At 38.6% G+C, this 27,376-nt stretch overlaps 1 protein-coding gene across 1 annotated transcript in view; it reads left to right on the plus strand.

Moving 5' to 3' along the window:
- The window catches only part of SPAG17 (sperm associated antigen 17), a 248,348-nt gene that overhangs the window by 56,355 nt on the left and 164,617 nt on the right, over nucleotides 1-27,376 (plus strand). Inside the window, exons 4-5 of the mRNA XM_012807634.1 lie at nucleotides 11,957-12,088; nucleotides 25,168-25,351. Of these exons, the coding sequence (XP_012663088.1) occupies nucleotides 11,957-12,088; nucleotides 25,168-25,351 (316 nt within the window). The remainder of the gene's footprint in view (nucleotides 1-11,956; nucleotides 12,089-25,167; nucleotides 25,352-27,376) is intronic.

A 27,376-nucleotide genomic window follows, 5' to 3' on the forward strand; every position in this document is an offset into this window, starting at 1 on the left:
GATGGAAGTATTTCAGATTGCATGTGAAAACCCCACACTGTACCCCAGAAGTGCATTAATGTACATAGTTACCATTCAATAAAAAAAAAAAGAGAGAGAGAATTACAAAATCCTGGTGAAAGAAATTGAAGAGGACACGCACACAAATGGAAAAACATCCCTCATTCATGGATTGGAAGGATTCATCTTGTCAAAAATGCCCATAGTACTCAAAGTGATCTAAAGATTCAATGCAATGCCTGTCAAAACACCAATAGCATTCCTCACTGAAATAGAAAAAACAATCCTAAAATTCATATGGAACCACAAAAGACCACATATAGCTATAAACCAATCTTGAACAAAAAGAACAAAAGTAGAAACATCACACTACCTGACTTCAAAATATACCACAAAGCTATTATAACCACACAGCATGGTACTTGTAGAAGAACACACATGTAGACCAGTGGAACAGAATAGAAAATGCAGAAATAAATCACTTATTTATAGCCAGTTGATTTTTGACAAAACATCAAAATTTTACAGTGGGGAAAAAATACCTCTTCCATAAATGGTGCTAGGAAAACTGGATATCCCTATGCAGAATTACCCATCTCTTACCATATACAAAAATCAACTCAAAATAGACTACAGACTTAAATGCAAGGCCTGAAACTATGAAACAACTAGAAAAAAACACTGGAGAAATGTTTTGGGACTTTGGTCTAGGCTAAGATTTTAGGGTAAGACTTCAGAAGCACAGGGAAAATAAAAATGAAAAATAGACAAATGAAATTTTATCAAACTAAAAAGCTTCTGTATATCAAAGGGAACAACAGAGTAAAGAAACAAACTATATAATGGCCAGAAATACTTGTGAACTACTCATTTGACAAGGGATTAATATCCAGAGTTACAAATAACTTAAAAACTCAATAACAAAAAACCACATCCAATTTAAAGATGGGCAAAAGATATGAATAGATGTTTCTCAAAAGAAGACATAGTAATAATGGACAACAGGTATATGAAACATGTTCAACATCATGAATCAAGGAAATACAAATCAAAATCATAATGAGATGTCATATTGGGGCGGTGCCTGTGGCTCAGTGAATAGGGTGCCGGCCCCATGTACTGAAGGTAGTGGGTTCAAACCCAGCCCCAGCCAAAAAACTGCAAAAAACAACAACAACAAAAAAAACCTTTGGGCAGCGCCTGTGGCTCAAAGGAGTAGGACGCTGGCTCCATATGCTGGAGGTGGTGGGTTCAAACCCAGCCCCGGCCAAAAAAAAAAAAATACTGCAAAAGAGATATCATATTATCCCAGTTGGAATGGTCACTATCAGAAAGAAGACAAGCAACTGCTAGCAAGGATAAAGAAGAAAGAACTCTCATACACTCACTGTTGGTGGGAATGTTTATTATTAGTAAAGCTGTTATGGAAAACAGTATGGAGACCCCTCAAAAACCTAAAAATAGAACCATATGATCCATCAGTCCCACTATGGGGTATTTATCCAAGGGAAAGGAAATCAATGCATTGAGAAACATTTGCACTGTCATGTTCATTGCAGCACAATATATGGTTCATGATAGCTAAGATATGGAATCAAGCTGAGTGTCCATCAGCAGACAAATGGATAGAGAAAATGTGGTACACATACATGAAAGGATACTGCTCAGCCATAGAAAGAAATGAAATCCTGTCATTTGTGACAGCACGGACAGAACTGGAGGACATCGTGTGAACTAAGTCGGGCACAGAAAAGTAAATGCCACATGTTTGCACTCACATGCAGGAGCTAAAAATGTTGATTTCATGGAAGTCTAGAGTAGAATCATGATTATTAGAGTCAGGGAAGTGTGGCAGGGAGTGGAAGATGGGAAAGGTTGGTTAATGGACACAAAATTACAGCGAGGTAGGAGGAACAAGTTCTGGTGCTCTGTAACACTGTAAGGTGAATACAGTCAGCCGTGATTTATTGTATCTACTCAAGTAGCTAGAAGAGAGGATTTTAAATGCTTCAAGTAGCGAGAAGAGAGGATTTTGAACACAAATGATAAATGTTTGAAATGCTGATTACCTGATTTGATCATTATACACCGTATATATCTGTCAAAATATCACTCTGCATCCCATAAAAACTTAACAATACATACCTGTCAATTAAACATAAAAATAAGTAGATTAAAAAAGCAACACAATAAAATTAACATGAATTAAAAAGCAACAAAAACAAGTGTATGCTTGGGCCAAAGGAAGAGACAGATGAAGGTATCAGGGCTGAGGGTCCCAAGTCACCTGTCCCTTCTAGGTCTTAAGAGAAAAGAAACATCTCAGCTATTTAGAGTTTAGGTACTAGTAAAAGCAAAGCCAGTCATAATAGCAAGAGTATTGAAACATAAAAATGTGGGACTGAAGGCTCTCAGTAATTTTCAACCTGTGTTCCACAGCACACTGGTGTGCTGTGAGAAGATCTTAGATGCGCTGTGAAAATTTTTAAAGATCATTAATGAAATTATTTTTGAAAGACATTCAAAGCACAGTAAGTAAGTTCTTTTTTTACTCTTTTTTAATCAACATAATTTAAATGTGCTGCAGAAATTTAAATATAGGTTCAAGTGTGCCATTAGATTTTAAAAAAGGGTTGAAAAATACTGCTCTAAATCCTTGCAGCTGAAATAGGGATTGCATGTAGAGACTGGGGAGGGACTATGACACAGGACAGGGGTCCAGTAGCTCCAGCTTTGAAAAGGCTGGTTGTGGGGTCACATATTACTGTGACTAGAAACAGATCTATGGAATCAGACAACTGTTTCAAATCTCATCTCTACAAATTAATAGTTGTATGACCGCCAAGCCTCAGTTTCCTTATCTAGTAAAATGGGGTGACGAGAGGACCCACCTTAAAGGATAGGTGAGAGTTGAATGAATCAGACTGTGTGAAGTGCCTGGAACAGTCCTTGTTCAGTAACAGGGCATGTGCTCTGAAACCGTTTATGTGTTTACACGCTCGCAGTACAATCCAACAGCTCTGTAATTGTAGCTGTAAACATTTGAAACATTTGAAAACATGTGTCTTCAAGCCAAATAATAGATGGCTCTAAAGATAGCATTCTTGCATTTATTCAGCAAATGAATGTCCTGTATGTCTACATAGGCCTAGGATTCCATGAGGGAATTAAGAGAGATGAATCAGAAAAGGATTTGACCTTCCAAGCCAGCAGAGGAAACAAACTCTGCACAAGAGAGAGAGAATCCCTTAGGAAACATAAGAGAAAGTAGTAAGGTTGTTCAGAGGGGAAATTCAGTACAATCTGAAAGAACCAAGAATGACGTCAGAGATTCTTGGACTAAGGAAAAGACCTTGACCTAAAAAAAACAAAAACCAGAAAACAACAACAAAAACATTGGGACGATAATAGAATCATGTGTTGTGAGTACACACCTGAAGAAAAGCCCTTTAAAGACTCTGGCTGTTGCTCTTCCATTCATTACCATGTTCAGCTTTCCGAGTCCACATGCATTTTATAGGTATACAAAAACAAAAACAAAAAAACTGTTTTAAAAAGGCAACTTAGCTTTTTCATTCTTTGAAGAGCAATCTCAACAAACATTTCTAAACCACTCTGGTGCTTTTGACATGTATTATATGTTCAAAATGCACATCTCCCTTGGGAAATTCATTACATTTCAAATTATACATGTCTGTTAAAGCATAGATCTGTTCCATGTATTTGTTATTGCTGCTTCTGAAACTTCCTCACAGCCCCAAAGAGGTCTTAATCCCTGTCAAATGTTATTATGTTACCAACTTTTATGTAGTCTTGAAAGGGGTTGTTTATTTAGTTTCAGTGACTCCTTGTTACTGCCAAATATTATTTCATTTCAGCACAGATGTAAGAGGTCCAATGACGGGAATTACTTTTCAGCCCTGACATTGTGGAGAGAAGGATACCAGTTTAATTATGGACAGCTGAAAATGATCTGGGAGTCACCTGCTAGGGGTATTTATCATCATTACGAACTTCTCACCACACTGTGGTCTGAGCACTTTCATAACGTTCCATTCGCCTCAGACAGACAGTATGATCTATATGGAACCTATATCTTCAGTCACCTTTAAATTTATGTATAGACAGTTTAATATTGCTTGATTATTTTCTTTTCCTTTTCTCAAAGTGAGGAAATATGTTTCAGTCACTCCTGTTCTCTTTCTTCCCTCTTTGTTTCTCTCTATCGCCCCTTCCAGCTGTTTTTCCGATTATGCCTCATTGGAAATTATTCATTACTTAAAGAATGTGAATTGGATAGACTGGACCCATAAAGGATCAAGTAATGTAATAACTGCAATATAGTTGGCCCTGAATAAATGCAAAAGGAATGAAGGAGGTGAGAGAGCGGAGAGAACAGGAAAGGAGACTGTAAAATTGCAGAACACTCTTCATAGAATTCCTCCATCTCATGTTTAGAAGAAATTAATAGCATAATTTCTTCCCTGCATTCTTCCTGTTATACACTGCACTGTAACAAAATACAGTTACATCTTCTCTGCTTTTCTCTGAACAGATCTTGATTTGTCCTTGTCAGGTTAGGCAGCTAGACAGTGAGGAATCCTGCCCTGGTCTGGCCTGACCTGCTACTGCTCTGGCCCTTGCTCTGCTCTCCACACCTGGGCTGTGAGGCCTCCCGGAGTTCCATCTCTGTCCTGATGTATGTGAGGCTGACCATGCCCATGTCATTCCCCATGCTGGTCTTTGTATGGGTCCTCTCGCTTACTTCCCAGCACAGCCTTCTGAGGGCACCATGCAGATTCACTTTCTTTTCTCAGGAAGGAACAATTTTGCCTCTGAGGCAAAAGCTGGCAACAAAATATCCTACAAGGCACAGGAACACCCCCCCCCTTCAAAGAATTACTGGATGGAAATGCCAATAGTGCCACTGTTGTAGATTTTTAAAGGCTGAGGTTTGGAAGGGTTAGGTAACTTGTCCAAGGCTACACAGTGACATTTGGGAGCCTGGAATGCAAACACACCCTTCACTCTTGCATTAGGTTGAACATCGGTAGTTATGGCTGCCACAACTGGTCATCATCCTTGTACCAAAGGAGCTAAAATGTCCATCAGGAATCTCTTCCTGTGAAGATAGCTCAGCATAGTGACCTTTTTCAGTCATTTACAAATCATCTGCTCTTTCATCCTTGTCACCACATTTGCAGAATCAGAGCCATCTACAGCAGCCTTTCTCTCTAAATGTTACACACACATACACACACATGTATCAGGCGATAGTCTCTCTGACTTTTTAATGACTTATGTTATATGTAGATATAAAAGATACCAGAAAAAGCAGAATGCACAAGCAACCATCATGCTGCCTAAGCAGTAAACTTTGTGGAGGGGACCTAGAGTTGCATAGTTTACTATGATGAATAAATTCTGCGTATTTACTACGTATTATAATATGAAATATGTTTAATGATAACCATAGCATCTTGTGTTCTGCAGAATAATTAGAGAGAAATGGCAAATAGTCATCAATATTCATTTTTAAGTGCCAATAAAAGATGTTAATATTATTTTTCTCTTTTTATTATTTCTTTAATATGCATAAATCTCAGTTTTGACACCATTTTAGATATTGAGTATTTTTTTTAAAAAATTATATTGAATATCTTTTATATCCCAGATGATAAAGATTATGTAAAAACACAAACACACAGACTTTGTCGGCACATGCAGACTCATGCACAGGCATGCAGCACCCACACAGTCACTCACCACATGCCCTATATATGCCATAAACATGCACACACAGGGCCCAGATCTGCTTTCAAAACAGAGTTTCCTCTGCCTTTGCTCCTCTCCCACAGTACAGAGATGCTGTCTCACCTTTGTCCTCCCCCAGCCACCCACCCACCCTCACTGTTGCCCTTCTTCCGCTGACCCTGGAGGCAGGAAGAGCCTCTGCCCTGAGCAGCCTGGTCCTGGAGTTCCACAGTATCTGCAGGCAGTGAAACCCAGGGTGCTGCTCTCTCCCGCAGGCCTCCAAGTGCCACAACAATGTTCACCTTCAGAGCCAGACGTAGCCATCACAGGTTTTCAGGTCAGAGAGAATAGCTACCTCCTACTCTAAGTTCAAAACTGCCACACTTATTGATTGCTTGAGATTATTTTATCAGTTTGGACACGGTGGTTCGTACCCATAATCCTAGCACTCTGGGAGGCCGAGGCTGGTGGATTGCTTGAGCTCAGGAGTTCAAGACCAGCCTGAGCAAGAGCAAGAGCCTATCTCTACTAAAATAAAGGAAACCTAGCCAGCCTTTGTGATGGGTACCTATATTCCCAGCTACTCAGGAGGCTGAGGAAAGACTATCACTAGATTCCAGGAGTCTGAGGTTGCTGTGAGCTATGATGATGCCATGGCACTCTATCTTGAAAAACAAACAAAAGAAATTATTTCATCAGTTTCTAGTCCTGTTCATTCTATGGTAAGGGATAAAATCTCCAAATACAGCTAACCTGCTAGTATAAATAAATTTCATTGAAAGTGAGCTACTAACTTAAATCTTTTCTATTTTCATGGCAGGAGGGATTTAAGAAAACAAAAAGGTATCTGATAACTAAAAGGGGGAGGGGTACAATAAAAGAAAAATGGATAACAGAAGTCAGAAGCAAATTGTGTCTCCTTCCTATTCTTGCACCACACTAACCCTTTTCATCTTCATCCATACAAGGGTGAGTTTACTGCGGTGCTGGAAACACATAGTTTAGCCTGGAAGCCATTAGTCTTCATTACCTCTCACTGTTCAGCTTCGCCGTGTAAATCTGAGCACACTATTGTTATTTAATGAATATATGTAAGCATCTTTTGCATGAATAAAATTTGCCAAGAATGGTTCTGAATAGGTATCTTTTCTTTTAGTTTTGGGGTAAAATCAAAGGGACAAAATGATGGGATGATTAAATAAACATAACTTCAAATGAGGTAGATACTACTTTTTACTTTCTCTGACCAAAACAGTAGCCATTAGCCACATGTGGCTATTCAAATTTAAAAATCTTAATCAATTAAAAAAATTAAAAAATTGATTCTTTAGTCTCACTAGTAATATTCAAATATTCAATAGCCAATCTATTCAATAGTCGATGTATTGTACAGTACAGCTTAAGAACATTTCTATCCTGACAGCAATATCTATCAACACTGGTACAGAAAAAAGCTGGGAATGCTGGGTAATGCCCAGGGTCAATAAGGGACCTGGAGAACAAACCCTTTCATCTAGTGCTGGTGGGAACAAAAATGCTACCAACCAAACACACACTTAACTGAAAAACAAAAAAAACCCGAAATCACCTAAATGCGCATCAATAGGAGATTAGTTAAATAAATGACAAAACATCCATGTAATGGGTAATAGAAAACTATGATAATCTATTAAAAATATAGACATAATGCAAAACATCAGCACAGAAAGCTGTCCTAGTATGTTTTGGGGTAAAGACACAAACCATAAATTACTTAATATGAATAGCATGATCCCATGTGTATTAACACATTAATTACCATGTGAGTTGTATTTAACTTATTCTAGTTTTGAGCCCAGGGCCTCGTGAAGCATATATAACTCTCACATCTCTTAATAAAAGACAATTTTCACCAAGGAAAAATTTTTTCCCTCATGTGGCAGTCAAGGATACACATACGTGGGAAATTGTGGAGATATGGACAAGAATTAATTCACAGTGATTATCTCCGAAGAGAGGGAGTAATGGAGGGAGTTGGGAAACCATTTTCTTTTCACTGTATACCTTTGATACTATTGAAACTTTTTACCATGATGGACAATTATACTCTTACTTTATTTAATTAAGCATATATTAAGAAAATGCACTACCCAAAAGAATGTGATACGAAATAAAAATAGACGCTAACTCTTCCGTGTGTGGAAAGCCTGTCAGCTCAGCCCTGTGCTAGCCTGGACTGAGTTAAGCCCTGGCTTATGGATTCTGCTTCTGTTTGCTAAGGTCTTTATTAATCATAGATCATCCTAAGTCATTAGCCCAAAGAAAATTGGTTAAACATCAAGTCATTATTTTGTGAACTATTACAGTTACTACAACACACGCCAAGGGGTTCAAGGAAGGCTCTGAAACCAAAGGTCTTTTCATGGCAGTGGCTCTCAACCTTCCTAATGCCGCAGCCCTTTAATACAGTTCCTGTGGGTTACAACCCACAGGTTGAGAACCGCAGTCTTAGGGGAACTGGTGATGATTGGAGCTCCTGGAGGGAAAGTCTTCCACTTATTCATCCACCCATCTATCCATCCATCTACCTATCTAGTCTGTCTTATATAAACACACATATGTATACAGCACGTGCATATGTATATATGTTTACAAATGTATACATTCATTTGGTTTCCATGAGAATGTGTGGGGTAGTTCTAAGTGTTGTGTATACATATGCTGGTGCTTACTAAGGTAGGGAAAGTATGATGTAAGTCTTCCAAGCCAGGTCAGTGATAAAGAGGAAAATGTTTTTATTTCTTAGTGTGCTCAGAATCACAAGCCACCTAACAGAAAAAGATCATCTATTCCCCCCAAATAAGTGTCTTTCTGCCTCAGCTGCCCTCTTGGAATCTTAATTTTTGTCTACACCAGTCTTTTCTAGAATTTCATACCTTTGGTTGCCCAGGCTGGGCCCCCGCCTAGTCCTTGGCAGGCAGGGACTGACCCATGGAGGTCAGGAGACATTTGCTGGGCAACAGTTTTCTCCACTTTAATGAGGCTCATTTTGCCCTAAAACTGGTGCTTTATTGAGTTTCTGACTCATGCCAGGCACATTTTCTTGGTATTTTGGTTTGAAGAGCACCCAAGTTTTAACCTACTTAAGACTATTTATCTTTTCTTTTTTTAAATTTTTTTGCCTAGTTCTGGAAGCTTCGATTTTTGTCTAATTACTCCCCAACTGCTGCCAACACACTGCTCCCATTTTCTCGTCACCCCAGTCCCTGTAACCCAGCTTGCTTCTCGACACACACACATGCACACAAACACACAAATATGCACGTACATTTTAACTGCAGGACGGCACAAATAAATGCCGGAAGTTTGGAGGTTTGATTATTCTTTTAATTAATACTATTAAAAGTAAGGCAGAGAAGGGGCAGCCTTTGGGGGATATTACATAAAAAGGTACCTTTCCTCTTAAATTCTGTCTCTTCTTTAGTTTTTTCTTCCCTTAAGGAATTATCCTTCAAACAAAGATCCTTTAAAGATTTGTTTCTCATTTGGGCCAAACTACTGGCTACTGACTGGGTGGAATTGTGAATTATGGGGTGTGAGAAGAAAGAATTTTTAGTAGAAATTAATTTATAAACATTTTTCTTTGTCTGTCTCTTTTGGGGGTGACTCACCATGAAAATTTTCAGTCTCAGATTTTGAATTCGGCATAAACTTTCGTTTCATTAATCATCCCGAGGATTCACAATATTATTTGCTTTGAGGGATGAACAGAAGGTGGCATTTGTGGGATTCATGTTTCCTCGGAGCAGCACTGAAGTGGGGGGGTACAAGTATGCTGGGCCTCTGCCATTCCTCACGGTGCCAGGTGCCTTTCTCCAGGCTGTCTGGGATCTGAGTCTGCCTCTACAGGGGCTGCGCTGGTGCAGTTGGGGAGAAGGACACTGCTGGGGCCCTCCTCAGGCTGCCCACCCTGCCGCTGCCCTCACCCTGTCACCAGAACTCAGAGCCCAGCAATGTGAGTGATGCTCACTCCTCACCATCCACCCCCTGCAGCAGGGCAGGACACCACTGTCATCGGGACCCTGTGCCAGATTTTGGTTTGAAATCACCAGCATTCTACAGACAGTTTCTAGACAAACAAGAAATAGCTCTTTTGGCCTCGAAAATAGCATTCTCTTAGGACATTTTGTTGTGTATTGAATTTTTTAATTTAATGCAGTGAGGGAACACTCATGGACTCCTAGAGGAAAGGAGTTAGGAAGCACCTCCAGAGACCTCTTATCCATCACCTCAAACCAGGCAGGCTCCACCCAACCCCCAGTGATGGGTGAATAACTTGTTTTCACAGGTCATCAGGAAAGGAGAGACTGCAACTACTCTGGGGTGACCCATTCCACTGCTGACTTCCCTTCAACACTGTCATTACCTTTGTATATTACAGGGAAATGCCCTGTGCTAGACTACCGTGAGCTTTAAAAACCCAAATATGAATATTTTGAACCAGATGTCATAAAGCCTGATTGTTAGCACATTGTTTATCTGGTAAAGAAAATGCCATTTCAAACCAAATACTGGCACATCCCCAAGTAGCTGGACCCCAACAGACAGCTTTCACTGTACAGTAAACACCCAACCCGTAGCCCCCTGAGGATGGATTCCCTTACATGGAGGGTCTGGTCATCACTACATGCTGAGGTTCCTCTGGTGTACCACTACGTTTTTCTGCTCCCAGAAATCACAGCCATCGTGTCCCTTTCCCTAAACCGTGTTTACCGGAGCAGAACTGCCATGAAAAGCAAAGCGCTGCATTTCCTGGAGAGTGCTCACTTGGACACATGCAAGATTTCTGACACTTGGTTCCTTCCTTTGGTTTTTAGAAGAGGCAGCTTTGACGGAATCCTTTCCTGACTTTCCCCTTCTTCGATGCGTTGTGGGAAACCCCAGCGTGGTCTCTGCGAGGTCTAGTTACATCTTGGCACGGGACAATCCCCAGGGCCTTCTGCAGTTAGAGGCAAAGTAGGCCCCTCCCTCTCTTTTGACTATTTCCCTTGGCAAAGTGGAAAGTCAGGAGGAGCTGAACTGGTCAGGAAAGCCCTGATCAGGAGCTGGTGTGAGCTTCAGACAAGACGCAGCTCCAGGGATGCAGTGTGCGTGTCGTGGTCTGAAAGCAAAGGCCTGAAATTGACACCAGATGGCCCCAAGGAGCAATCGCTCCAAGGGGGAGAAAAGGAACATGTCAGAACATTTTGGTAACACCTAATTCATCCTGAGGTTATAAATAAATATGATGCTTGCTTAAAAACAAAAGTCAAAAAATGCTTTAACTAGATTACTTCTGTGACAGTGCTTCAGGCAGAGGTGAACTTTATTAGGGAGACACCATGAATAAAGAGAAACACATAACAACTTTTTATGGTATATTTTACGTGATTTTATTTTTTTTGCAGTAAATAAAGTGGTTACAGGGCTCCAAGGAAAAGCGCCCAGATGTTAGAGAGTTGTGTGAAATTCAGGGGAAACAAGCTGTAAAAAACACAGCCATAAAACAGGCTGTCAGTGCCACACATCTGGACAATACAGCTGTATGTTCCTAGGGGCTGTCGTCACCCAAAGAAAACTCAATAACCTTATTTCACCCCAATTAGGCTGCGTACCAACATGATCAGTCTTTAAGTTGTGAGAGCGCAATTCATAAGGTGGCTTTGTGTCAAGCAGCTTTTATCTTTCATTTGAATTTGTTTACCAAGAAATAAAAGACGGCTAACATAGTCATTTCCATATTATAAAACCTTCTTTAATTTATAATGTCCTAATAAGTCAAGTTCGAAGCTTCGGACTATTGGTTATGCCAAACAACAACAGACTTTCTGTAGCATGAAGCCAGCCTATCAGTCCTCCTAAAACAGAGCCCTGCACACCCTTTTCCTACCCTTTTTTTGAAGTCTGAGTCTGAGGCCATTGTGGGAAGTACTTTCCACCTTATTGGAAAAAGAAGTCGGTATTCAGACCACTCATTTCATTTAAAGTAGAGGGCAAATGACCTTCTCTGAAGCATTGGGGCATTTTTTGCTTTTCTTCCCCCCCCCCCCCAGCTAACAAGGAGACACCTTTACAGTATAACAAATATTACAAAATGTAAAATATTCTTTCTTCTTTTCGTCACTGACAACCTGTACCAAAGGTTATAAAATGTCACTTTTCTTAACAATTTGTTTCTTCATAGGTGTTAATGGCAGCAAAAGCAATTATGGATAGTGGAGAGACGTTAACCTTACCACTGATAGGGAAACTCTTGAAATTTGAACTTCTCCAGATTAAATCTAAGGATGAAGAGCGGCGGGAAAATGAAAGGAAGGTAAAGTAGAACAGGGTGGGTTTTCGAAAGAGGGTGAGCAGGGTGTGAACCGGAGCCAGGTTCTCCAGGGGCACACCTTCTCTTCTTAAGCCTACCATTAAGTGTTACCTGGAAAATTTAGCTGTCACCTCAACTTCTTAGGGAAATGTCTGGAGAAATTATGATAAATCCATTAAAAATAAGTTCCCTTACATGTGATAATGACAATATTCAGGGCACGTGCCCAAGATTGTTCTATGGTCGTACATTCATATAATACAAGAGTAGCAAAGAAGGGAACAGGGTAGGTGCAGAGAGTCAGGAAAGGTAAATATAACACAGAGAGGGAGGCTCTCTGCATCAGGGTCTACAAAATATTTTAAATGATAGTCAATAGGACCACCTATTAAAATAATAGGCCCATCTATACCTTCCTAATAAACGGATATTTCAGCAGCTGTCACTTCTACTCCCATATTATACATCTGATAAATTTCTTCACATGTGGATTTTCCACTTAACTTGTTTATGGAAATCAATCTGTGTGTTTTCCAAAGATTCATATTTGCATCTGAAAAATATTTTAAAATACCGCTAGCAAACTGATGCCAGGTTCAGATCCATTTGCTATTATCATTACTCAAAATAAGAGATATTTTTCTTATTTCCCAAATCACGCTGAAATATTTTTGGAAAGCCAAATGCTTCTATATGTACGTACGTATTATGTATATATGAGATGGATTTGCATATAAGTAGTAAGAAAGAGAAAAGTGAGCAGTATGTTCCAATAGTACCTTTGTGACCTTTGTGAGACCTGCAAATCTAGGTTTCCTATTTGATTGGGCTTTTTGTCAAAAAAATTAATAATGCCACTTTGTATTTGTAATATAGAGCTTTATGTTTTTCAAAGAGATTCCCCCATAGAGCATTTTATTAGTGTGGTACATGTTGCTCCCAGGAAAATTCTAAGCATAAGCGCACAATTGATGGTATTGTTTTCCATCGTGTACAGAGGATTTGTACGTTACGAAATACTAAGGGAAGTTAAGACTTGGCAGAATAAAAATTGGAAAATTTGAAACTAGTACAGAAACATCTCTTCTTGCCTTTTTAAATTCCGATGTCATATGGGAATCTAAATAAAAAAGATAGACTCTGAGTCTTGTGAAAATTTCTGTACTTTCTGTTTGCTTTGCAGTTTCCCATAGCACTTAAAAATACTGTGCTAAAGGGCATCAACCTACTTATTTGCCACCTAGTATAAAGTCTGTAATTGTTTATTATAAGAGTAGGTTGTAGATTTCAGTTAACAAATTTTAAGTAAAAATGAATGGAATATTAAAAATATTAAAAATAAATGGTGGCTCAGGAAAAATGTGAAAGCTTGCAACAATATAAAAGTTTTTCTGCACTATTGTTTTACTCAGCATTTCTTTGAAATATGAACTATAATAATACGATTATGAGATTCTGAAAATCTGGAAATAATCCTAATTTATTTGCTGAAAATCTAAGCATCCTAAGTAATTGGGCCTTGAACTTTAGATATTTTTTAAAGTATTAGATATAATAAGAGAACTCTGAGCAATTAAGAGCCAACAGTTACATAATCTAATTTGATGTCTTCATTGTTTTGGGTTCCCAATGCACCAACCCTAAATCTCTGAGTCACAACCATATGAGTAAGTGCTAAATAAATTGATGAAAAATGATTGAAAAGGAATACTCTCCAGAAAATATTCTTGTTAAAGGGAAGATGCAGGGAGTTGTTGGGGGGATGATATAATCTATGTTCATTTCAAAAATAGTACCCAAGAGGTCAGTTGGAACAATTGAGGTTAATGCTTTTCAGCCAAGGAGTTTGGCAGAAGCCAAAAAAGTAGAAAGTACATAAAACTGATACTATGCTGCTTCAAAAAATGAGAAAAGGAAAAGAGGACTTGACTCAATCTCGCCCTCTTTCCTGAACCCAGAGTGAGTCTGAGATTCCTGTAAGGGTAAGGACTGACTCCAGCTTTTTAACATTAACTGAAATCGATGTAGATGTTTTGTTTCAAATGCTGATTATATTGCTCACAGTGTACGACCCAAAGAACGCTTTGTATCTTCCACATTTGTTTAATTTTCAGAATTTTATTTCTAAGAATGAATGCTTGAAAAAATATTCATAGCAGCAATTATAGAAAATATTAGGGAGAAAGTAAGAGCAAAAATAACTAATAATTAGGACCCTGTTCTGTTACCCCCATGGAACAAATATGTCACTATATAGTTGACCCTATTTTAATCAATCAACTTATTAAACTAAATGGTAAATAATATAGTTTCAGTTGCAAATAGAGCAAATAAAGATATTATTTTAGATTCTACTAATTTCAATAACTTACAACACATTAGTTTGGGCTATACTTCACATTGCTTTTGCTTTCTGCTTTGCAAGAAAGCTTGCTGGCTAATTAATGTTTAAAATATGCAAATGAAGGTATTTTTAAGGAAAATAGTATTAGCCTTTAGCATGTGAATTTCTGAGACACAAATGCTGACTTTTCTTTGCAAATAAGTTGAATCTATTTTAAAGATTCAACTTGTTATTAATCTTGTTATTATTAATATTTGACTTGTTTTTAATTCCAAGTTTAAATATCATGAAAAAAATATGCTATATTTCTATAAATATGTGTTAGTATTTCAGAACTTTTGAATATGACTGTTTCTCATATAATAATCCCAAATTAGATTTGTAGTGTATCTTAAAATTTGAATCAATGGTTTGTTTAGAAATGAATTTTCTTACATCACCATCTCAACATTTATTTTGCAATTTTAATTCCATCATTACCAAACTGTTGTTACTTCGTTGATTCAACAAACTTTTATTAAAATAAATAATTATAGAAATAATGTATTGAACACATATATTCTCATAATGTTCATTATAATTTTAAAACAAATTGCTTGGTTTCCATTCTAATTCATGTTATAACTTAGTCATTATCTGGATATCATATTTTTGCTCTTTGTGTTATATATATGTATATATATATTAATTATGAACACATTTAAAACCAAAAGAATTGTGAATCAAAATATTCCAGTTATATTGAAAATTCAACTAAAGTAAAACATTTAAACATGGGGAAAAATGAAAAATGGCTAGAATACAAAAAATCATTAACCTTTTAAATAACTGGCCAAACTAAATCTAGTCTTATGTGCCTCTGAGTTGAGTTCAGAATGTTTGCATAGGTTTTAGGGAAAAATCCAAATATATTTTAACTGTACTTATAATTTATGAATTCAAATAATCAGTCCATATTTTCTTGGATACTTTTAGGTAGTGTATCTTTTATATAAAAGAACAGTTCTTTCTTTTTCTAACTTACGTACTTAATACATTAGTTGCCTTATTTTCTGATACACTAGAGTTGAAGAAAAGGAAGGCATAGAATGAGGAACTATGGAGAGATATTTGGTAAACTTCTTAAAACAACTCAAAATTAAAAGTGCCTAAAGATGATAATACATCATGACGGACCCACAGACAACCCAGAGACTCCTCCAAAACAGGGGCGCAGAGGAGTTAGAGCAGCTTTTGCAGACATTTTCCAGCTTACTCAAGTTGAAACTCCGAAACTCTGGAAACCAGCCAATGTAATGCCATTTTTCTGTGTTTTGTTTTAAAAGAAAGGCCATAGGGACATACCAGGAAATTACAGGCTGGTTAGTTTTGATTCAGTTGTGGTTAAAATCTTCAGAAACTATTTTAAGAAGTCAAACAGAGAAAGAGCAGGAACTCAGTTTAGAGGGACCCGTGTGGTTTCAGGAAAGGAATAACTTGCCTCACTAACTGGATGGAATTCTTCGAGGCTGGATTATCGAAATGAGGATACTACCAACATGAATGTTGCATCTAAAGAACTGAGGAGGATCAAAACTCAACCATTCAGAAGAAGTAATAAATGACTCTCTGGCTGGCTTATCTATAAATAGAGTAGTATTTTCCTAATTGGTTTGCTTTAAATTGATGAAAACTTTTTATGGACTTCAGGAAAAATTTAAAGAAAAGTATATTTAAAATAGAGCAGTATTTTAAAACATAGAGTTACTATGACTATAGATGCTGATAATAATAGTTAGCTACCATTATTGCCTGTGTGACACCATCCTAGGGCTTCACACATGTTATATTATTAATCTTTTAAATGGTTTTATGAGGTACAAAGTATTATTCCCAATTTGCAGGCAAAGAAACTGAGGGTGTGAAAAGTTAAGTAATTCTCCTACGGCCAAACAACTCTTCTCCATGGTGGAGTTGGAATTCAAATCTAAAACTGTCCGAGTCCAAAGACACTTTCTTAATCTCTGTACACCCCCCACCTCCCCACCCCCGCCAGTGTGTCTCAATAATTTTGAAGGGGCACTTTGGGCTCACAGTCAGTAGTGTGCCTGCCCAGACGTGTTTCTCTGTAGGACCAGTGACCCGCTCTATCATCTGCCAACAGCCATCTGATTCTACTAATTACATTGCCTACTACACCCTGAGGTTAAATGTGGAGACGGGTCAAGGGAGGAAACAGAACTCACCAAAGAGGAAGACCACTGAGCTAACCAGCTATGGTTCCCCAGGGAATCCGGAGTTAGATCCAGTCCCAGCCGCTGCCCAGAAAGGACCCGGTCTCTGGGGAGTCTCTAAGAACTACACTTCCTGAGATTATTCCTCACCCTCACGCCTTCTCCCTGCCATTCAGGATGGTGAGGTAGGATAATGTTTGCTGATTTGGTGATGAAGTCTCTCCACAACGATATAGAAAATATAGAAAAAGAAAACGGAACACCCACACTGCCGTAAAACCGGTTACGACATGAGCAGCTTCACACATTTCCTTTCTGTTTCCTTTCATGGGGTTGTTTCTTTATGTAGTAAGAATATTTTTAATCCAGCTTTTTTTTAGTTAAAATAGATCATGACTTAACTCTTCACTGCAGTGTCCGTATCTATCATTGTTACTGGTTATGTAATATTTTACTGACAAACATAATTTTCTTAACCATTCATTTCCATATTTTTCATAGTAAATCATGTAGTTTTTTAGGTATTTTCCCCATATTTTGGACAATTTCCTTAGCATATTGCATTGGATTCATGGGGCCCCAAAATGTTGCCATAACCATGTGTTTCCAGAATGGGCTCTATGGCATTTACAACTAATCTTCTGTTTTAAAATGAAAATGATCCCTCTTGGAGATTTAATAACACAGTAGATAATTAAAGATGATGAAAATAAATGTTTAATATTTAACTGACTCTCAAATTTGCTTGATCCTTTGCATTCTTTTTCAAGCCATCTCTTGGGCTCCCACAGTCTGGGGCCAGCGGAAAAGACTGTTTCTGAGGCAGAGGGAGCACTGAGAAGACCCAGCTTCTTAAAAACCACAGTGGAGTGAGACAGTGACCAGCTCCATGGGCATGTGTTCTTATTTATATACTCAGTAATATTACTGTGAGGATCTTCTGATAATCATACACGAAACACAAAGTTATGCGTGCTTATGTGGATACAGTGCTAACTTCAAGAGTGAGATGAAGCATGGCTGTTCGATGTCCATCAACTTTTACCATTTACCTTCCTTTCATCAGGAATAAAAGAATGAATACCTGCTCACTATATCTGAATTTTGACATGAAGACATTATTGAGAAATAAAATATGATCTCAAATCTTTTGAAGTATCAATTAACCAGGTTGCCCCATTACAGAGAAGGAAAAATTTTTATTTTTCCCTTTAAAAATTGAGAATAATTTAAGATTAAGAATTCTAGGTAGGTGTCATTTGCTACTCAATTGAGTATGTGAGATGCTAACACTTTTTCTGTGGTTACTGCTAAGACAGGAACTCACATCTGCTATGTAGCTTAGCTGGTTAAGAAATTTCTGTGCCTATCCAAAGCCTTCTCACAGTAGGAGGCATCCAGATGCTTCCCATGCATTTTAACAAAAATGCACTCTGCAGTGGACTTGAGTCTCCCTTCATATGCTGGGGGAACATGTGTTCCCCAAACATGGTAGAAAGAGGGACTTTTTTAATACGCCCCTCCTAAATTTTTGCCTTGAATTGGTAAGCATTCCTTCTGAGTTTTTAAAGTCATAAGCAGATGACCGTAGCATGGGAACACATATGTTTGTTATCCAGGAGCAAGAAGGGCCAGAGAGTGAGTTTGTGTGAACTAACTCTAGTTCGTGATAGAGGGGTGGGCTTAGCTGAATGCTTACCTCATCTGGTTCACTCTTTTGTTCCTGCCACGTTCTAAGTCAAGATATAAACCCATAGGTGGGAAGGGCTTACCCAGAATGTGAGGAAAAGGGAAGAAAAGTCAGGAGGTGATTTTCCTGTGATTAGGGCATGGTAAAAAGGATGTTTCACCTTTGGACCAAGGTAGAATTCTGGGAGCCAAGCAGTCAATCACTGTCCAGAAGCAGAAGTACAAAAGGACTGTCCTGGTTCAGTTTGAATGTGGAGGGCAGGAGAAACGAGACATAGATTGAACACAGGAGAGAGATCATTGTTGTCAGCCACGTGAGGAGAGCAGAGGGGCTGGGTAGGGCAAGGACCATGTTCAGTCATCTATCAAGGACACCTCAGCCAGTAGCTGGAGCCCAGGAGGGCCCCGGTGCTTCCATCCACTTCTCTTCTCTGTGTGGTTTCTCTGCACCAGAGTCCTTCCTTTACCTGGGAAATTCTGTACATAGCAATACTTCTTGAAATTCTACATATTGAAGATACATCATTGTTAAATGGAAAATGAAGAACCCCAAATTATATAGAGAGACCAACAGCGACTGTGTGAAAATGATGCAAAAAACTAATTTGAAAGAATGAGTTAAATATCTTCTTCACTCATCTTCTCTGAGTGGCAGAATTATGGTGATTTTTATAAGCTCTATATTTTTCCCAAATTTTCAGTAACTATACTTTTCAAAATGAAAAAGTTAAAGATATAAGTCAGGATTTATAAGGGTCCTCTTTAAAAACACTTTTGTGAAGGTAAGGGAAGTAGATATTGATAATTTCAATGTTAGTGGATATTAGTTTAAAACCTGCAGGGCAGGGGGCCCTCACTGTCTAACTCAGGGCTGCAGTAGGGGTTGGGGCAGTGGTAGTGGTAAAAAATAACAACTCTTCTTTAAAATTTCTACTGTACCCAGCAAATAGCTGTGGCTTAATGAAATAAAGCAATGTATAGATGAGTACATGTTTATTCTTACAGGTAAACTTTAGAATAATTTAACCTAAAATGGTTTCTTCCTTTCAGATTAAAAGATCACCCTGAGATTTTATTAAAAATTGCAGTTGTGGGAGTTTCTGGTGGATTTTGATGGCAAAGTTGGGATTTTTCTGCGGCAAGTCCTGCCGCCTACCAAGCAGCTGCACAGGCTGCCACACGTTAGTGAATTAGCCACAATGTGCGTCTTGGCTGCTAGAGACCCATCTGGATCTTACCAGCACCTCCAGGCCAGCTGGACCCAGGGGCACTGACCGGGGGTGCCTTATGATCTATTAAAAAGACCCAAACTGGCCTGGCTTTGTCACTTACTAGAGATTGCTCCATCACTCAGCCTCAGTTTCTTCCTCTATAAATGGAAGATAAGGCTCTACCCCTTGTATCTGTGAAGACTTGACAAGATGCAATATCCAGCCTATAGTAAAAACTCAACACAAAGAAACTAATAATATTGATAAAAAATGATTAGAATAATAATAATGCCAAGGATAGCCATAATTAGAATAGCCGTTTGCTAATTTGCTGTTGTAAATATTATTGTCAGTTTTGTAGGACAGACCCGTCAGCTTTTACTAAAAGTTCTCTTCCTGTAGACAAGTTGTACAAGAGAAGTCAGACAGTCAGGAAGTTATGTAAAGGACCTCGAGTCTTAACTGGGTGTGAAGGGAGTTATTTTAGTGGCTTAAGCCCTGATGGACTGATGCAGCCCCCTGTCCCTCCCAGGTTGTGCAGACCCTCCTTTCAATCTATCAGGACACCCTGTGCCCTGGGCAATTTTGATTCAATGCTGCCAATTCTCTGCCTCTCTGCCTGTTCTTTTTCTACGATTGCTGTTGCTGACCAATGCTCTCCGTACTGGCCTCTCAGCTCTCTAATGGTCATTTCCTCCACTCCACCTCAAACATTCTCTCCCACGGCCATACATGAACCTTGTCACCACCAATGCCCTCATCACCTCTGGTCTCGCGCTCTCCAATTCTCTAACCCAGGACACTTCCTATCCTTACCTCTTATGATCCAACATCTTCCAGTCCATAGATCCTAATACTTTCTATTCATTGTCTTCTCCCACTATTGGTTTGGCTTAGATTCTGTGGTCCAGATCACTATAACCATTCTTTTGCAAACTCTCCATCCCTTTGTTCTCTCCTTCCATCATAATCATTTTTCAAAACCTCTCCCAAGATGGACTCCATGATCCACTATTTTTATGACCAGCTAAGCCAAACTAGAGGAATTTACACAACTAAAAAGACTGGTTTGATTTGAAATTAACAATCTCAGTAAATTCTCAACAGTGACCTGTTTCTTCAATAAGCTTGCTCCCTCAATCTCTAATGACTTTGATGTTATCTTCTCAATTCAAACCTACTTCTTACCTGCCTTTTCTCAGTTAGTGACCTGGTCTCATGCTTCACTTGAAAAAATTAAAATATTCCCTCAACACCATCCTGATATCTCTCCCTCTTGCATCCATACCTCTCCTTGCTGCTTCTGTTAAACTAAGAAATTGTCTCTTCTCTATCCAGGTCCAGTCGTTGGCACACTCTTTAGATCTTACTGCATCTTCTTTGCTCAAGAATTTTAGCCCCCCGTCCCCACCGTATCTTCAACCTTTCCTCTCTGCTGAATCATTCCATCAGCCTGAAAACACAACATTTCTTGATTTTACCTGCATACATACATACCTCATATCCCCTTCCATCCTTTAACCACCAACAATTAACCCAGCACTTGTTCCCCTTCATCACCAAACTCAAAACAGTTGCCCATAAAAGTGGTTTTCCTACTTGCTGCCTCTATGCTCCACCATAATTGTTCTTGTTAATGTTACCTACGACTGACAATGCTTATCTTTTTTGCCTTTTCTGAGTCCTTAGTTCTCTGGCTCCACTCTACATAATTTTCCTGCCCTTTCAGCCACTTCTTTCTGTCTTTGGCTGGCATCTCTCCCTGTGCCCAGTTGTAAGTGTTGGAGTTCCCAGCATGCTCACAGGCTCAATTCTCATATATTTCTCAAGAACTCTTACCTAAGATGATTCATCTCTTCCTATACAATTGTCTACTATCTATAAATATATGTTATCCACATTTGAATTTGTAACTCTAGCCACACTTCTCTTGTGAGAAGAGATTGTGTATATCCAATTGCTGCTTTAACAACTCAGGGGCATCTCCAGGTTAATAGTCTGCTCACATTAAGTAAAGACCGTTTCTCTCCCATTCTTCTCTCTGTAAGTGGGTGCTCAAACAATCCAGAGCATTGTCTCCTCAGAGGTAATGTTTCTGCTCCTCCAAGTTTCACCGTCCAAAATACATCTCAAATCCATCTTCTTTTCTTCCCCCTGTTACCACCTTAAACTGAGTCACTATTAGATTTTATCTGGACTATTGCTAAAGTTTCCTTACTGGTCTTCTGATTTCCAATCTTGCAGAATCGTAAATCTTCCCTACCACTTAAATCCCTTTATGTTCTTCCTGTTGAATTTATAATAAGATCTAAACTTATTACCCCTGTCTCCCAACCCCTGAAAGCCTGGCCCAGCCTCCTGCTCCCCCTCTGGGGCCACCGTCCCCCTTGCTCACCAATCTCCATCCCTGTTCAGCTCCTTTCAGTTCTTTGGATACTCAGGTCCTTTATGTCTCAGGATCTCACACACACATTTTCCTTCTCCCTGCTTCTCATAAGGATGATTCATCTTTCAGGTCTTTGCTCAAATGTCACTTCCTTGGAGAGGAATTACCCACCTATGAGAGTGGGCTCCTCAGTTGTACTTGTATGACTACTCTGGGTTTTATTCTTAGTAAAATTTGTAGTTATATTTTTATCTGTTCAAGTTTTTTTTCTTTCTCCCAACATAGTGTGTAAGCTCAAGGGGAAAGAGCCCAGCCCTGCTTTTGGTACCAATTTATTCTGTTTCTGAGAGAAGTACTGGGCCTTTTCACACCTCTGTGCCTTACCTGTGCTCTCCTTACTGCCTGTCCTCAAGGCTGTGAGTGACAGCTACAGCCTCTGCTTATGTTGCTCTCTGCTGCTGAGGAAACCTGGGACAGGAATTGAAGCTCATAAAAATATTCATTGAATAAATCAACGAGTAAATGAATGCTGGTATCCCACACATTCTCAGAACTTCTGCTCTCACTGATGTTTTATTATTAAGATTACTTCTTTTGCATGATTTGGAACATGCCAAGGAAGACCATGGAGTCCCACAAGCTTGCCTTTGACAATGCCCTCCTACTCTTTCTATCCCTCTTTTACTGTCTGGGCTGGAGCTGTTTCCTCAAACCACATTTCCACTCCAGAACATACATTCTTTGTATCCTTGCCCCCAGCTCTTCTTAGGTGTTAATTTTACTATGTACATATGCTCTCTTCATATTGAAATTCTCTTCATTTTCTTGAAAGGATGGGGCTCTTTCATAGTCTGTACCTGCCTCCGCCCAAGGCCATGAGTGACACCTGCAGTCTCTGCTGATGTCTTTTCCTGATGTTGAGGAGCAAGTTTCAAGGGCAGCAATACTTCAGCTCTACTGCATCCAGAAGTACTGTGCATACATAGAGAACTCATGGGCACCACTAACACTACTTCTGCACGTCCAGGCTAAACTGGGTTCTCTGGAACATCTAGAAGCCATAGGGAATACAAGATTCTCCTTACCCCTTCTGTGGCATATTCTGTTAGCTGGGTATCAAAGCAACATGTCCTTTTCCTCCCATCTCTAATGTGTTAGAGTTCTTCAAACTTAGATTTAATGACCTCAGAGATATATTAAATAAGTAGATATTATAAGGGTCTTATTTCACTCTTTTGCATATGGCTATCCAGTTTTCCCAGCACCACTTATTGAATAAGACTTCATTTCCCAGCATGCACTATTGTCTGCTTTGTCAAAAATCAGTTGGCTGTAGGTAGATGGTTTTATATCTGAGTTCTCTATTCTTGTACCAATACTGTGCTGTTTTTGCTTAATATAGCCTTGTAGTAAAGGTTGAAGTCTGATAGCATGATGCCGCCACAGATTTGTTCTTTTTTCTTAAGATTGCTTTGACTACTTGGGCACTTTCCCAATTCCAAATGAAGCGCGTAATTAATTTTCTAGATGTGTGAAATATGATGTTGGTATCACTTTGGTAGGATGGCCATTTTATTTTATTTATTTATTTACTTTGAGACAGAGTCTCACTACATCACTTTAGTAGAGTGCTGTAGTGTCATAGCTCTTGGCAACCTCAAACTCTTGGGCTTAAGTGATTCTCTTGCCTCAACCTCCCAAGTAGCTGGGACTACTGGTGCCTGCCATAATGCCTGGTTATTTTTATTGTTTAGCAGGCCAGGCTAGGTTTGAACCCACCAGCTCCAATATATGTGGCTGGCACCCTAACCACTGAGCTATGGGCACCAAGCCAGTATGGCCATTTTAACAATATTGATTCTACTAATCCTTGAGCAAGATATATTTTTCCATTTGTTTATATCTTCTACAATTTCTTTCCTCTGAGTTTTGTAGTTCTCCTTATAGAGAACTTTCACCTCCTTGGTTTAGTATGTTCTGAGGAATTTTATTTTCTTTGTACCTCTTGTGAATGGTATTGATTTGACTCTCATAGCTTGACTGTTATTGGTATATAGAAATGCTACTGATTTATGTACATTGATGTTGTAACCTGAGGCTTTGCTGAAGTTATTTATCAATTCCAGGAGTCTCTTAGTGGAATCTGTGGGATTTTCTAGATACGAGATCATGTCATCAACAAAAGCAATAGTCTGACCTCCTCTTTCCTGATTTGGATCCTTTATTTCTTTTCCTCTCCTGATTGCTCTGACAATTTTTATTTTTTTTAAAAAATAGATATCAGACTCCAAGATGTCACAACAATCATTTGTTTAATTATTTTTGTTTCAGTTTTATTGGGTGTGGAAAAAATAACAATATAAACTTAATATGGACCTTCTGTACACATCCTTATGATCCAGCACTGCTATAGTATTTCTAGGCGCACAACCAATATGTATCTATAAACACATGAATCGAAAGTGTAATTACATTATGAAATACTGTATAATATTTTTGCCAACTATTTGAAAAGAAAAAAAAAACGGGTAATCACACAGTACATGGTAATCTAAGCATACCCCAGAGGAGGGTGTAAGAACATTCATGCTACCAACTGATGTTTTGTGGTGATACCATCTTTGAGTGCATCAAATAGTAACCACTGGTTATGTCTGTACATTTTAAAGTAGGTTCATAATAGAAATAATATGGTAAGTCTAAGTTCCAAAAAAATCCTTTAATCTTTAAAAATGGTCAGTATATTACTTAAACTTTGAAGAGCTTTATCAAGGAGATTTTAGAAAAAACTGCTATTTCTGGTTTTCCTTTTTATTTTTAATTTTTGTTTTGTTTTATTTTTAATAATCAATCCCATCTGTAAGCTCTCTAGGGTTAGGCTAAAAGGTAAAGCTAAATTCCTGACACCACAATGTACTCAGAATCGTTCCCCCCGCCTCCAAACACCTGAGATGACTTCTTAAGCTGCACTTCACTCTTTTGAGATGAATTCTATTCCAGAAGGCTCTTTGTATAAATGACTTCCTGGCACCCACTTCTCTAGTCCTCCTCATTTGTAGATTTGCCTTATCAAAACTTGAACTCAAGCTGGAATCTCCACTATCCCGACTTAAAAAATGAAAAATAAGTGAGTAAGCAAGTGACTGACTGACAAGGAGAATTAATTCACCTGACAGTAGAAATGCCATTGTTTGCTTGCTCACTATATGATCTGGAGAAAAAGCATTCTCTCTTTCCAGGTGACAGAAGACAAGTATAAGTTAGAAAAAGATAAAGGGAAAGCAAAATCTCCCAAGGAGAAGAAGTCTGCATCAAAGGTTGCCAAAGGAAAAGGAAAGGAACAGCCTGAGGCCAGCACAACAGCGAGAAAGATCACGCAGTTAAAAAGGAGAGGAGAAGATGAAGACAGCAAATCTTACATAGGTCAGTAAGTTCTTTCACTTCCTGCTTCATGACCTGTCATGCAACTTCAGGAATCATTCCAACAGCAATGCTTCGTCTTTCCCAGACTTTTCACTCTTTAAAAACCATTATCAGGCTTGGCCCCTATAGCTCAGCAGCTAGGGTGCCGGCTGCATACACCAGGGCTGGCGGGTTGGACCTGGGTCCAGGCCTGATAAACAATAATGACAACTACATCATCAACAACAACAACAACAACAAAGTAGCCAGGCATTGTGGCAGGCGCCTATAGTCCCAGTTACTTGGGAGGCTGAGGCAAAAGAATAGCTTAAGCTTAAGAGTTTGAGGTTGCTGTGAGCTGTGATGCCACGGCACTCTACTGAGGGTGACACAGTGAGACTCTGTCTCAAAAAAATAATAATGAAAATAAATAAATAAATAAAAACCATTATCACTTATTCCCCAGGACACTATAATAGAAAAACTATTTCTATTTGCAATTCATTTATGTTTTTAAGCAAATATTTATTTAGCATGTCTTGGTAGAACCACTTATGCAGTATAAATAAGGGCTGAAATAGCCAGCTGATTGTGGTGCCAAGGAGTTTACTATCTTATTAGGAACAAAGCAAAGTCAGACACAATTACAAAGCAAAGTAAAAAGTGATTATTGTCATGAGTGAAATATACTGGTAAGAAAATTAGACCAGGTAATTTGTGTCTCACAGAGTGCATAGATAGCTTTCTAACTCCAACATTTCCCACTATTATTTTGTCCAAGATATGGCAACTCAAATTTTCTTCTTTTCTTCTTTTTTGAGACAGAGTTTCGCTCTGTTGCCCTGGGTAGAGTGCTGTGGCATCATAGCTCACAGCAACCTCAAACTCTTGGCCTTGAGCAATCTTCTTGCCTTAGTCTCCCTAGAACCTGGGACTACAGGTGCCTGCCACAACACTCAGCTAGTCTTTCTATTTTTAATAGAGACATGGTCTCACTCTTGCTTAGGCTGGTCTTAAACTCCTGAGCTTAAGCAACGCACCTGCCTTGCCCTCCCAGGGTGCTAGGATTATAGGCTAGAATTTTCTTCTATTTTAGGTTGTTAATATAAAAATGATTCACAAGAGGCAACTATAAGTAATTAATTGCTGCCTTCCTTTAAACCCAGAAGAAGAGATCCTCTATAATCTATAATTTTAAGTAACATAGCAGTGGGCTTTCACACCCTTTACTAGTTGACCCCCTGCATATATCTCTGCTCTAAATCCATGACACTCAGCAGCAATGTTATTATGGACTCCATGGGCAATATCAGCATTGATTTGTTTAGTCATAGAAGAAAGATTATTACCTAAAAATTAAAAGTTGTGCTTCTGGAGTGAGGGGCTCAACTACTACTTGGACTTTACCTAGTATAAGCAATGTAACCTAATTGTATATACCCTTATATTAATCTGGAAGAATGAAGTTTTGCCTCAGTTCCACTATTTGTAAATTGATCTTCATGGTCAATTATGAAATGTAATGTTTTCATATACTATGAACTATCAATATTAAAATGGCAATTATTCTCAATCCTCAGAATAACACATTACAAAGTAAACTCATGTTTTAATATTAATAAAACAAAAGAACCTCAGAGGAAAATAGAGGAGAATATTTTTAGGTACCATAAGTGCATAATGTATATTTTTAAAATGTAATGTAGTGAATACATAGTGCCACATGACCTCTACTCACATTCATACCTACTGACATAAATGCATACAATACTTTGATAAAAGAGTATGTTCATATTCAATATTTCCCTCTCCTATAAACACCTCTACTTATAAAATACCACTAAGCTGCAGCTACTCGTAATTCAGGAGTAAAGCCAGATGCTTTACTCAGTTGCTCAAGAGAGATTAAAACCAAAAACAGTTACAGGCTAAACTCTGGCAAAAATGCAAGCACTCATTTTCCATGACCACAGGCCCCATATATGTTTGTCCTGCTATTATGCCTATGTCTCATTTGCAAAAGTGATTTAATATTTTGTAAAATGG

Source organism: Otolemur garnettii, unplaced genomic scaffold (genome assembly GCF_000181295.1).
Source record: "Otolemur garnettii isolate 467f Iridium unplaced genomic scaffold, OtoGar3 scaffold00073, whole genome shotgun sequence".
NCBI lineage: Eukaryota > Metazoa > Chordata > Mammalia > Primates > Galagidae > Otolemur > Otolemur garnettii.